General features: G+C 42.8%; 1 protein-coding gene across 1 annotated transcript in view; it reads right to left on the bottom strand.

Moving 5' to 3' along the window:
- LOC137322015 (gamma-secretase subunit Aph-1b-like) overlaps positions 1-10,556 on the bottom strand; it is a 79,369-nt gene extending 68,813 nt beyond the window's left edge. The window contains exon 1 of the mRNA XM_067985023.1: positions 10,104-10,556. Coding sequence (XP_067841124.1) covers positions 10,104-10,216 — 113 coding nt within the window. The 5' untranslated portion in view covers positions 10,217-10,556. The remainder of the gene's footprint in view (positions 1-10,103) is intronic.
- Positions 10,557-13,592: the final 3,036 nt, after the last annotated feature.

Genomic DNA, 13,592 nt, shown 5'->3' with positions numbered 1-13,592 from the left:
TGGAACCCCCCTCTCCCCCATCCTGACGGTGCGAGTGTGAGGGGGTCCGCAAAGTAGGTAAATGTGTTTGGACAGCAGAGTTTAGGGTATGATGTAATAATTTTGAGTGTGGAGACAACAGTATGGCAGGCAAAACTTTGTCTGAGGTGACAGAGTGCCCTCCTGCAATGAATGATGTATTCCCCCCAACTGTCAAGGAATCCTCTGCATCTCCCAATGGCTGCTGACTGAAACACATCTGCAACAACAGGGAGTGTTTCCCACAGCATGGGAAACACGCTGAAGAGAGTCCAAAATCACATCCCTGCTAAAATCTCTTCCCAATGAGGTCTGTCAACGACCTCAAGTACCTCCCTAACTACCTAAACTGTCATCCCGCCGGCTTTAATTGCCGTTGGGAGTCCCGCACGCGGAACCCCCCCCCCCCGCCACGAACGCACCCGCTCGGCCATCCTAAAATTGACCTCAACGTTTCAGGTTGAAGACCTTTCCTGAATCATTAGCTCTGTTTCTTTCTCCACAGATGCTACCTCACTTGCTGAGCTTTTCCAGCATTTTCTGTTTTTATTTCACTAAAACAGATTATCTGGTCATTATCACATTGGTGTTTGTGGGACTTTGTTGTGTGCAAATTGGCTAACATATTTCAGAACATTACAACAGTGACTACACTTGAAAAGTACTTCACTGACTGTAAAAGCATTGGGATGTCATGAAAGGTGCTAAATATTTTTCTTACTTTCTTTCATCTACCAAGAAGCTCAACAGGTGTAATTATGCATGCTTAGGTGAAACTTCTGGGTCTGGCTCAACACAATGTGGAACATCCAACCTGCTTAGGTCATGCATTTGTGGTTTGGGTTCCATATGGCCACAAAAAATGGGCAGTCATGAGGTTAAAAAACATATTGCTGAGGCAACTCTGGCATTACAGCTAGCACGAGACCATGGTAAACATCAAGAAGAGCATTCCAGGGTCTGGACTACCCAAGTATAACACTAAGGAAATCTACTCAGAAATATCAAATTGGGGAAAGCTCCTGCTTCTCCTGCACCCATAAGAAAAAAACTGATTTTTTTTTAGCCTTTAATGACCGCTGGCTAAGTCGCTCAAGACCTGGTACAACTAGGTGGCGCATGCACGGGGTAAGCTCTGCCCATTTGTACCTGAATTTTGCTTTCGAGGTCCTACAAATGGCATAGGTCCCAGATTTACGTACTTGAGGAGCCTAATAACTGCTTCAGACAGGGGCCCTGAACGATTAAAAATCGCCCAAGTCAAAATGGCACCTGCCGCACTTCTGTACTATCAGGCACGACAGATCACAACACGAAATTGGGAGGCATAACACCCATTTTACATGATGTGGAGATGCCGGTGATGGACTGGGGTCCAATACCCAGGGCCAATACCCATTTTACAGGTCAAAATGGGCGGCTATAAGTTGAACTTTTCCCCCCATCACTTTTTGTCCTCAACCAGTCCTTGTAGAATTTACTTCTTTCATCTGACTATATTAATGGCAATTTTCAGAGGCAGGTTTGAATATATTGGACATTGTACATGAAGGTTAAAAACTTTTGGATTCAGAATCTTGTAGAACCATTTCAGAAAGTGATAAGTGGTTTGCAGTGCCAAATACAATTCTCACTGCTACTGAAAGCATTCCATCTGTATTCCAGGGTGGTTTCCATGGCACCAAATCTATACTTAAACTATTCACCAGCATGCACACTTGTTCTAAAGACATTGTTCACTACTTTTGTTGCAGCCAAAACATTCCCAGGGCCAATACCTTCCCCATAGGCCTGTACAGAGGAAGTATAAATTCAGCCTAGTGCGGTGAAAAACAGTCACCTCTGCCAGCAAATATTTATGTTGCTGTCGAAGATAGTGTTGGTGTCACTTCTTTTGGTGGTGCAAACAACAGCCTCCAATGGGACTAGCACTTTACCAGTACATTTATGTCACCACTTTGCAGATGGCAGCAAAGTGAATGGGTATAAAATTCTCCTGAATTGTTCAAATGTGTGTTAAAAAAAATATATATAGCCAAGTCCATGATGCTTCTGGATGGAGGGGTAGGTGGTATGTTTGCCCATTTGCCCATGATTCCCCACACAATGAGTTTCCAATGAGGTCAGGGGGAGGTAAAGAGCAGCAATTAGGCACTTCTTAATTGTACAGCAAGACACCCCACCCACGGTCACTGTCACATACTTCCTAGGGACTGAATCACGGCAGATATTTAGGGACAGAATATCGGCCTACTCTCTCAGTCGGGAACAATGTATGTGACACTTTGAAGTGGTTGGAGGAATGCTACTTGAAAAGAGGGACAAAAAGAAGAATGCAATACAGTAATTGTTACTTATGGTAAACACATCTATAGCTGTAACTGCAGAGCTGGTTACTATGAACAGGTGGTCAGTGTCATTTGCCAGCATGACCAGAAGAGACTCAGCTCACTGGCCATTACCAAGACCCATGAGACTAACTGAATACTATAATTTTTTTACTGTTTTCAGCCAACCTATCTAATATAGTTTATCCAAGCTATAATCCCACAAAATATACAAGGCACTAGCTTGATTATAGTGATAGTGCCCACTGCATAACAATTTTTCCTCTGATTAGCCCATGAGAAGGTCAAAGTAAGCATTGCAATTCTGCATGCAGTAGTGCTTCTGCAGTGGCATGCCTACACAATACTTATTCTAAGCATGTCTCACAGCAATTACATTAACTTGTCATACGGGGAAAAAAGTATCTGGGGAAGTTTCTAATGTGCTTAATTCTGAAGAAATTTGCATTTTAATGGCACTACTACTGTAAGGTTGCACAATTTAAATTGGATACCTGCTAAACCACTTATTAGAATAAACTTTGCTTTGTTTCCATATTGAACACTCAATCTTTGTTAGAGATGGTTGAATCAAGCTCCCACTCAACTGTGATTCCATGATATTGGTATCACCTCAATTGATACAGGTGATATAGTGGATAGTGGATCTATTAACCCCTAGCTCCAGCTCTCTCACTGACACTTCACTATTCATTTCCTATTTCATTCACAAGACTGTAAAAGCAGAAGTTTAAATGTGATTTTCACTTTATATGTCCTTCCGTTGGGCAATGAAAATCTTTTTTTAATTCTTCAAAGATGCAGCTTCTTCATGTCTCTTGCAAATCTAACCAACAGATATTTGTTCTCAACTTTGACAGCTCTGTGATAGATCAGAATCATAATTGACTATTTTTTTATATTCCTTTACATGTATTTTTTGTAGCTAGACAATTGATGACCATTACCACCCACTTGTGCCTTGCACCATCATCCCTTTTTTCATTTACTCACTTCTGCCCTCCACCTTATCACAGACCTTCCTCTCCCCCCCCACCCCCAACCACCCCTCCCCACCCACCCACCCAACCACCCACCCCACCCCCTCCCAGACTCTGTTCTTGCTTAAAAACTGTTAATCTCTAACATCTTCCAATTCTGATGAAAGGTTATTGACCTGAAACGTTATCTCTTTCTTTCTCCAGATGCTGCCTGACCTGCTGAGTGTTTTCCTTCATTTTATGTTTTTATTTCAGATTTCTAGCATCCGCAGTATTTTGCTTTTGTTTAAGTTGTTTACCACTGGCTAGAAACAGACTGCCTGGGTGAATACCTCGAATACACTTTAACGCATGTGTTAATGTCACGTGAAGAGAGGGAGGGGGAACGAATCACCTCTGTCTAAGCAAATGACTTAATGAATGCTAATTGTTAAATCCACACAGGTGAGAGAAAAACAAAATATTGTTTATCTGGCTGTGAGGAGACAGAATTATTGAGGGGTGACTGTCCTGTGAGGAAACCTGCCTGATGCTTTAAAATCCTATTGTGCATGGCAGCTGTATTCAATTGTGAAAGACATCCTTTTGATATTCTTTTATTTTGATTCAAATTTAAAAGCAGTGAGTGGGTATAATGGTTGCCCATATCTGGCCTCTTTAGGGGATTTCTGCTTTGCTAGGTTGTGGACAAATAGAAGCTAGGAGGACTGCTCGATGAATACCTAATTTCCTGCATAAACTTTGCATCATGTACCCTGGCCCAAGTTAAGTATCATTACGAAGAACATCAAGGATACTGTGGCCTAGGTTCTATGATCATAGCACTATTGGTAGCCCATTTAAATAATGAAATCTGTTGGAGAACAAGATCGGGCTCGGTTGTAATGGACTCCACAGTCAAATCTCCTGCCAGCACTCACTGACATGTTGGAACGGCCACTTCACCAAGATTCTAAAAGTCTAACACTACCTGTGCACTGAACCCCATCATAAATCAACACTTTCAGAACAAAAAATGAAAGAGGAGAGAATTAGAGGAGGGAAAAACTAATTATAATATCCTGTCAAGTTGCCAGAGTTGATGACCTTCACACATAAAAATGTAGACCATTTTCTCCACAGTTCTCAAGACTACTTCTGTGGTATAGAATTATAAATTCGCTGTAGGATTTGTTTAAAAATGGATGGTGCAATGTACAAATTATAGTCTTGTTACTCAATCTCAGTCTCTTTTATTCTGATTATTCTCATTGACTCATCAAAATAAGAAGTGGTATCAAATTAAAACACTTTAATTTAAGGTGGGGCTACCTCCCAGGCAACCCCACCTTCCAACAACAGGCTCACAAGGAATCCAACAACTACAACTCACACTAAAGCAATTTAACTTCACATGATTAGATTTTGTAGCTGCTTCTTTAGGTGCACTCAGCTCTCTGAGCTTCTGCTGTTGCCATTCTACTTAATCAAATATTAATTAAAACAAGTAATAGATTATTCTGAAGACTGGACTTCACCTCTCTAAGGTTTGGGATTTCACATGCTTGCCAATGGAACATAAGTATTTTCTCATGGATTATAATGGGGATTTTAGTCATTACTAACATCACATACACCTTTAATCTCAGAAAACAAACAGCAAATCTAGTATAGTGGAACATTACATAACCAGGAGTTCTAAAAAGCTGGAAACACTCAGCAGGTCAGGCAACATCTGTGGAGAGAGAAACAGAGTTGAGGTTTCAGGTCGATGACCTTTAATCATTTATGGCAACCGTGAGATAACATTGAGAATCTTCCTTTACGGTTGTCTCCGCTGCATGCTGTGATCTTTTTGTCACACAAATAAAGTATACACTTAACTGTGCATACACAGCCGCTTGGTATAAAATATGCTGGGTCAAATATTTCAGTTCCCCTCTTTCGTAATTTAACTTTCCTTATTATACACTCACAAGCATCGGAGCATAATGTCATTGATTTGAGAACTAGTACTGCCACCTATTTGAAAGGGTGGCAACGTGCTTTCACAACATTTGAGTATCACAATCAACAAAAATAAAATAGCGCTCTTGCTCTGAAGTAAATTCGAGCTGAAAGTATTGATTCTTCCCACCCCATTTCTCCATCATCTGGATGTAGCTAAGGACTTAACCACAGTGACTGAAGTCTGGCTCACACTCTAACACTTGCTGTACATGCTCTGTGCCGAGTACCTTTAACCTTTATTGAAGCACAAAGCTCATCCCATAAAGCACACCCTGCTGCAGCTGTTAACACAGAAGGAACTTTTTTTGCACGTCCAAAAATGCAGTAATTTTCTGCAGTGAATCCATATGCTCTGATCGATAGGCACAAAATTACCTACCTTTTGTGTCTTCTTCAACACACCACAGACAGGCTGGATTTAATTTGGGAAATATCACATTGTGGGTAACACCCATTAGGAATATTGGTGCATACAACAGGTGCTGCCACCACACATTTGAATGGAGGATCTGAGAAGAGGGAACTTGGGGCTGGGGGAGGGGTTTATTTTTTTTTCCATAGGCAGACAATGAGACACTGCTTATCCAACATCCAGTCTTGGATAAGCTGAAATTTCCTCCAGCTAAACATTGGGAAGACTGAAACCATCGACTTTAGGCTCTGCCACAAGTTACATACTCATGCCTATGACTCCATCCCCTTCCTAGCCACTGTCTCAGGCTGAACAACCTGTTCACAATCTTGATCTCCCAGTCATAGGATCATAGAAAAGTTACAGCACGGAAGGAGGCCATTTGGCCCAGTTCTACGCAAGAGCAATCCAGCTAGTCCCACATCCCTGCCCTTTCCCTGTAGCCCTGCAATTTTTTTCCTTTCAAGTACTTATCCAGTTCCCTTTTGAAGGCAATGATTGAATCTGCCTCCACCACCCCCTCGGGCAGTGTATTCCAGATCCTAACCACTTGCTGTGTAAAAAAGTTTTTCCTCATGTCACCTTTGGTTCTTTTGCCAATCACCCTAAATCTATGTCCTCTGGTTCTTGACCTTTCCAGCAATGGGAACAGTTTCTCTTTATCTACTCTGTCTAGACCCTTCATGACTTTGAATACCTCTATCAAATCTCCTCGCAACCGACACAGAATTGAGTTTCCAACCCCATGTCCTCTCCATAAAAAAGATTGCTTACTTCCACTCGATAAAATCACCCACCTCTGCCCCTACCTCATCCATCTACTGCTGAAACACTCATCTGTGCCTTTCTCATCAGGTTTGACTGTTCCAATGCTCTCCTGGCTGGCCACCCATCCTCCACCCTCTAAACTTCAGCTCATCCAAATGTCTGCTCCTCATATCCCATCGTGAACCAAGTCCCACTGGTCTAACACCCCTTCCCTCGCTGATCTATATTGGTTCCTAGGCCCTCAATGTGTCAAATTTAAAATTTTCATACTTGTGTTTAAATTCTTCCAAAGCCTAATTCCTCTATCTTTGAAAGCTCCTCCAATGCTACAACCACACCACGAACTCTCCATTCCTCTAACTCTGCTTCTTGTGCATCACCTCTTCCCTTTGGCCCACCACTGGCAGTCATGCCTTCTGGAATTACCTCCCTAAACCCCTCCAGCTCTCTTTCTTGTTAACAGCCTCTTTAAAACCCACCTCTTTGCCCAAGCTTTTGGTCACCCCTTCCACTATCTCTTTCTTTGCCTCGGCGTCCATTTTTTTCCTTATGCCTCTGTGAAGTGCCTTGAGATGTTCTTTCATGTTAAAGGTGCTATATAAACGCAAGTTGTTGTAGCACCACCACTGACGGGAGAGTGCAACTACAGCGTGACAAGTTTACATAGCCAGTTTCCATTATAAATATGGACACAGGAATTTATAATTGAAATAGAATTTATGACCTTTAAATAGGGACTGAATAATATCTACGTCACCTGGTCCAATTATCCACTATATTCTAAACAAGCTTCACCTGAAGACTACATTTGATCTCGATTCCTTTATGTATTGTAACAGAAAATCAAGTAGTAACAGTAAAAGTATTTTGAACAAAAACAATCTTCCTTTGACTTTCTTTCTCCTTTAAATTTTCTAATAAGTGGTAGCATGTGTTTAAATGAAAAATAATGTGTTAGTGGGGTTTGTTTTAAAATGTTTCGGGTAAATGAATGTACATACTGATGCCAAATCTTACCAATTCAAGTCAATTAAGTTATTTCTGTAATCAAAGTTAGATAAGGAAGAAACAAAATAACAAGTATAGGAAGGGACCAATGAGAGGTTGACCTGAAACATCAGCTAGTAACTGACCTGTCACCAATAGATTTCCTGAAGAAAAATATTTCTTATGTTAAGCTCCATGGGTTGAAACTGAACAATGGAAAAAAAGGCTTGGTGCAAACTTCAATCTGCCCCAATTTCCTGTGTCCTGCTTGGCATTTTTTTTTTATTCGTTCATGGGATGTGGGCATCGCTGACAAGGCCAGCATTTATTGCCCATCCCTAATTGCCCTTGAGAAGGTGGTGATGAGCCGCTGCAGTCGATGTGGTGACGGTTCTCCCACTGTGCTGTTAGGTAGGGAGTTCCAGGATTTTAACCCCGCAACGATGAAGGAACGGCGATATATTTCCAAGTCAGGATGGTGTGTGACTTGGAGGGGAACGTGTAGGTGGTGTTATTCCCATGTACCTGCTGCCCTTGTCCTTCTAGGTGGTAGAGGTCACGAGTTTGGGAGGTGCTGTCAAAGAAGCCTTGGCGAGTTGCTGCAGTGCAACCTTCTCAGAATTTAAGCCAACCAAATCTCTATTTTGGTTACAAAAATCACTATTTCCTAGTTAAACAAAGTGGTAGAAAATTGTTTGATTCATTGCCACGGTGACAAGAAACAGAGAGTAATGGTGAACGGTTGTTTCTTGGACCAGAGGGAGGTGTACAGTGGTGTTCCCCGGGAGTCGGTACTAGCACTGCTTTTTTTGTTATATATTAATGACTTGGACTTGCGTGTACAAGGCACAATTTCAAAATGTGCAGATGATACAAAACTTGGAAATGCAGTAAACAGTGAGGAGGGTAGTTATAGGCTGGTGGAATGGGCGGACACATGGTAGATGAAATTTAACTCGGAGAAGTGTGACGTGATACATTTTGGCAGGAAGAATGAGAAGAGGCAAAATAAACTAAATGGTACAATTCTAAAGGAGGTGCAGGAACAGAGAGACCTAGGAGTATATGTGCACAAAACTTTGAAGGTGGCAGAAGAGGTTGAGAAAGTGGTTTAAAAAAGCATATGGGATCCTGGGCTTTATAAGTAGAGGCACAAAGTACAAAAGCAAGGAAGTTAAGTTGAACCTTTATAAAACACTGGTTCGGCCACAACTGGAGTATTGTGATCAATTCTGGGCACTGCACTTTAGGAAGGATGTGAAGGCCTTAGATTGTATAAATTGAATAGCCAGGTGGTGAAGGATCGAATATTAGAGCCTAGTCTTCAGTTACTTCCAAGCCTTTATTCACAGAGCTCAACATTACACCACCCCACACCCTACATCAGCTCTCTTATAAATGGATACAAGAGAGTTCCCAATTGATACACATCACCTGAATACAATTAACATTAATTGTTATAAATCACATAGATACAATTAACATGACAGGGGGTGCAGAAAAGATTTGCTAGAATGGTTCCAGAGATGAGGGACTTCAGTTACGTGAACAGGCTGGAGAAGCTGGGGTTGTTCTCCTTAGAGCAGAGAAGATTAAGAGGAGATTTGATGGAAGTGTTCAAAATCATGAAGGGTTTAGTAAATAAAGAGAAACTGATCCCATTGGCAGAAAGATCGAGAACCAGAGAACACAGATTAAAGGTGATTGGCAAAAGAACCAAAGGTGACATGAGAAAAAACTTTTTTTAACGCAGCAAGTCGTTATGATCTGGAATGAGCTGCCTTAAGGGGTAGTGGAAGAAGATTTAATCGTGGCTTTCAAAAAGGAATTGAATAAATACTTGAGGGGAATAAATGTACAGGGCTACAGGGAAAGAGCGGGGGAATGGGACTAACTGGATTGCTCTTACAGAGAGCCGGCACAAGCTCGATGGGCCGAATGGCCTCCTTCTGTGTTATAATCATTCTATGATTCTGTTTACCACCAGTCAGCAAGATTCAATCTCAGGAGGACACCAGGCAGCAAATTCAATTCTAGGTACAGGAAACTAGACCTTAAAGGGGTTAAAAAAGGGTGAATGACACCCAGATTTCATTGCTCCTACCAGTTACAAAGTGACAACGAATCTGATGAAGATCTGACCCCAAACATTAATCTATTTTTCCCCTTCCAGATGTTGAAGTGCCGACTGTGTACTTCCATCATTTTCTATGGGCCTGCCCACAATAAAATTTTAATGGTCAGGATTGCAATCCTGGGGGCAGGGGAGGAGGGAAGAGGTTGGAAAGAAAGTGGAGCAACTTTGCTTTAAAAAGCAATAAAAATAATTATAAAAAAAGGATAGGAAAATGATAAAAGAAGTCAAGCACGTTCAAATGCAGGTTAATAGATATCTGAAGATTGGCAGATTGGTACTGGTCAAAACAAACGAACACTCGTGGTTCTGCAGACAAAGTAACCCCGCTCACAGCGGCTAAAATGAAGATTTTTAAATAAATAAACAATAAATAATATTAGTCCGTTGTGTTCTATTTCACTAATATGGGCTAGGTTTGAGCAAACAAAGAGAACACAAGCCAGACAGGTTGCACCAAACCTTACCCTGCGATAAGGACAATAACCCGGAGCGGGTCTTTGGCGATGGTGAAGACGAACAGAGCCAAAGCGGGACCGAAGGCGATGAAAGTGCAGCCGAAGAAGACAGCCACGGTCATCTCGTCAGCAGCGAGCCCCGGCGCAGATCCGTCCGACTCCCCAGTGCGCCCGGGACATGACTTAACGACACCCAACTGTTGAGACGCGACCCGCCACTCCGCCCGGCACTAACGGCGATGGCAATGGTGTCCGTGTCGCTGTCACGGTTTTCCTTGATTTTTTTCTCCGTCCCAGGAGGGGATGGCTCAGTGCGAGAAGCAGAAGCTGATTTCGGCTCTGGCGGTGATGGCGGCGATCCTGAAAGAGCTATTTTAATTTTTTTTTTAAATTAAAAACGCGAATCCGCACAATGCGATGGACGGCTCGGGCACCGTAACCCCGCTGTCACCGCCCCCACCCTAATCTCGCGCGCACTCGATCACGGGGCGGGGTCAGAGGTGAAAGACGGGTTCAAACATTGACTGGGAACAACCGCCGCGCTGTGGAGGGAAGCCGAGGACGGCGCTGGGTAACGGACACAGCTGCAGGGGTGGGCGACGGCTCCACCTCTACCGACCCCCCCCCCCCCTCCCCTCCTTGGTCTCTGGTGTCAGGTTGTTTGCATCAATACGCAGTTTTAAATGAGCCACGACTTCCTCTAGTTAAACATTGGGAAGCCATTGTCTTTAGCCCCCACCGGCTGAGGCTGAACCACACTGTTGACAACCTCGGCGTCTTATTTGACCCCCGAGCTGAGCTTCCGACCCCCCCCCCCCCCCTATAACCCTCTCCATTACCAAGATTACTTCCATTTCCATAACATCGTCTGTCTCCGACCCAGGCTGGGATCATCTGCTGCTGAAACCTTCATCTATGACTTTGTCACCTCGGGACTATTCGAAAAGCCTCTTGGCTACCCTGCTATCCTCATCCAAAAAACTCTTGAGTGCCGCCTTAGTGTGGTACTAAAATAATGTTTTTTTACTGTTCATAGCCTCAGCTGCTCTACTTTCTACTTCTCTTTGCCCCTCTGATCACCCTTTTAATGTGTTTCAGCATTTTCTTGAAATCATCTCAGAGTCCCATATCCCGTCTCCCTGCAGGATTTGTACAGCATATTTTTCCTCTTTATCTCATTTTTAATTTGTTTGACATGCCCCAATCTATTTGCTTTAGTTGTTCTCTCATTTCATTGAATTAGCCTGGGAGCCTGACTCCCAGATCATGTTAAATTTTATCATTCAGTGGTCATTGTCCCATGGGGTTGCTACAGCTTCCATTTTGTGTACATTTTCTTGATCTTTTCTGAATAACGGATCAAGATGAGCATTACCTCTCATGACTTCCTTGGTGTACTGGGTCAAGAAGCAATTATGCATTACATTGACCAACTCAGACACTAAACCACTTGTCTTTCCCAGTTTATTTTAGGTTGATTGAAGTCTCCCATTAAAATAACTTTACTGTTCTCTCATATCCTTCCCATCTCTTCATAGAACAACTTGCCCTTCTTATACGGACCTGGTGGTCCATAGCATATCCCCTAGTGTTAGCTTGGATTTTTGAATTAGAGATGTCTAACCAGAGTAGTTAATCTTGTAGCTTTCTACCTCCTAGGTGTCCCTGCCATATAGGGTTACATCACCTCCTTTATTGTCCTCTCTGCCTTTTCTAAAACACTTCATACTATTTAATGTTTTATTAATTTCCCATCCTCTGGATTTAGCCATGTTTCTGATACACTTATCACATTATAGTACCCTACTGCTTCAACACCCTCCAGTTCTAGCACCTTATTTGTAATGCTTCTAGCAATCATGTATATACATCTTATAGGTTTTTCTCCTCTCATGCCCCCCCCCCCCGTGTCTGCCTGGTCCTGGTCTCTGTTCATGTATGTCTCCCTGGGTATTGATGTCCATGTCTACCCGTTGACTTGCCTTCTACCCTATGATCTGCGTCATCTGGGATCTTTTCTCCTCCCTGCCCTCCTCCCGTTCCACCTACCTAGTTTAAATTATTTTCTGTCACGGCCTTAATGTTGTTCATAAGTTTCTATGACTCTACTTGGTTTAAGTGTAGCCTGTCTCTCCTATATTAGTAATTTTTGTTTTGGAAGGATTATTTAAGAAGGTAGCATTGTTTCCACAGCATGCTGCCTGCCACTCGTTTATCTGAATCCACTAGATTCCATTCAGCCAGTCACAAATGATATAATGAATTAACAGAATTACATTCACTCAGCCACACATGATGAAACTAATTTGTTTGATTCAATTGAGTTAGCATAATTAAATCAATTCAGTAAATTCAATTCACCGAACCAAAAAATGATCAGTTAGCTGGATCTCGTCGAGTGAGGTACAAATTATGAAATGAATTCCATGTGTAGCATTTGCTGAGGGACAGATAATTACATTTATTAATTCAGTGGATTGTGCAGGATTGGCTAGGCGCAACAGAGAAAGGTCAGCAGTGGAAACAAAGGGAGTGGGACATACAAGCGAGAGAGGTGGATGCAGCAGAGGAGGGCTGCCTTCAGAAGAGAAGAGGGAGTGGGACCTACGAGAGGGACTGCGTGCACTCAGGATAGAAGGACCTCAACAGTAACTGAAGAATGGTTTCACAGTGGGGAAGAAAGGCCACAAGCATAGCGGAAGAGGGAGTAGGGTCCAGGAGCACGGCTGCAAGCAGGAATGGGAAAATGGTATGGTATTCCATGAGGGAGCAAGGTAGAGAGACAGATGGCAGAGCACCTTGGTCCCACTTTTAAAAATTCAGCAGAAGAAGGCAGATAGGGAAGTGGGAGAAATTAGCGGAGCTGGAAGATAGGAGGTCTAATGGAGAGTGGCAATGAAGCTGAAAGCCTGTAATTGGAACATTGCCAAAGTGAGGCTGGAGGGAAAATTGTGAAGAGTTAAGATTAGCTAAAAAGAACAGATCATTTTTTAAAAACTTACTGAAGTTAGGCCAAAGTGCTAGAAAAAGAGGACCAAAAAATGCGTAGAGCAGCTCTGCCAGGGTAAGTACTGGGAGGGCATCTGCCAGTGACCTCCACTCCTGACCCTGCCAAAGTATCCGGTTTTGGGGGAGGTCACTTAATTAGAATATCACCTGCAGGCACCTCGGCACTATGCGCAAACCTTGGCCACACTTCAGAGGAAGGAAATGAGAAAAACACCACTGGTCAAGCTCTAGTGCAAATGCTGGTCCTACTGGCACCTTATGTAACTTTTGTGGCCACTTTTGTAAGGGTGCTACTTTAACTCACAACGTGATCATTTTTGGGGAGCATCCAGTCGTGGAAAGAAAGAAAGACTTGGATTTATATAGCGCCTTTCACGACCTCAGGACATCCCAAAGCGCTTTACAGCCAATAAAGTACTTTTGAAGTGTAGTCACTGTTGTAATGTAGGAAATGCGAGAGCCAATATGTGCACAGCATGGTCCCACAAA

This window comes from Heptranchias perlo, chromosome 1 (assembly GCF_035084215.1).
Source record: "Heptranchias perlo isolate sHepPer1 chromosome 1, sHepPer1.hap1, whole genome shotgun sequence".
NCBI classification, from domain to species: Eukaryota; Metazoa; Chordata; class Chondrichthyes; order Hexanchiformes; family Hexanchidae; genus Heptranchias; species Heptranchias perlo.
This window is presented reverse-complemented; position numbering and strand designations above follow the sequence as displayed.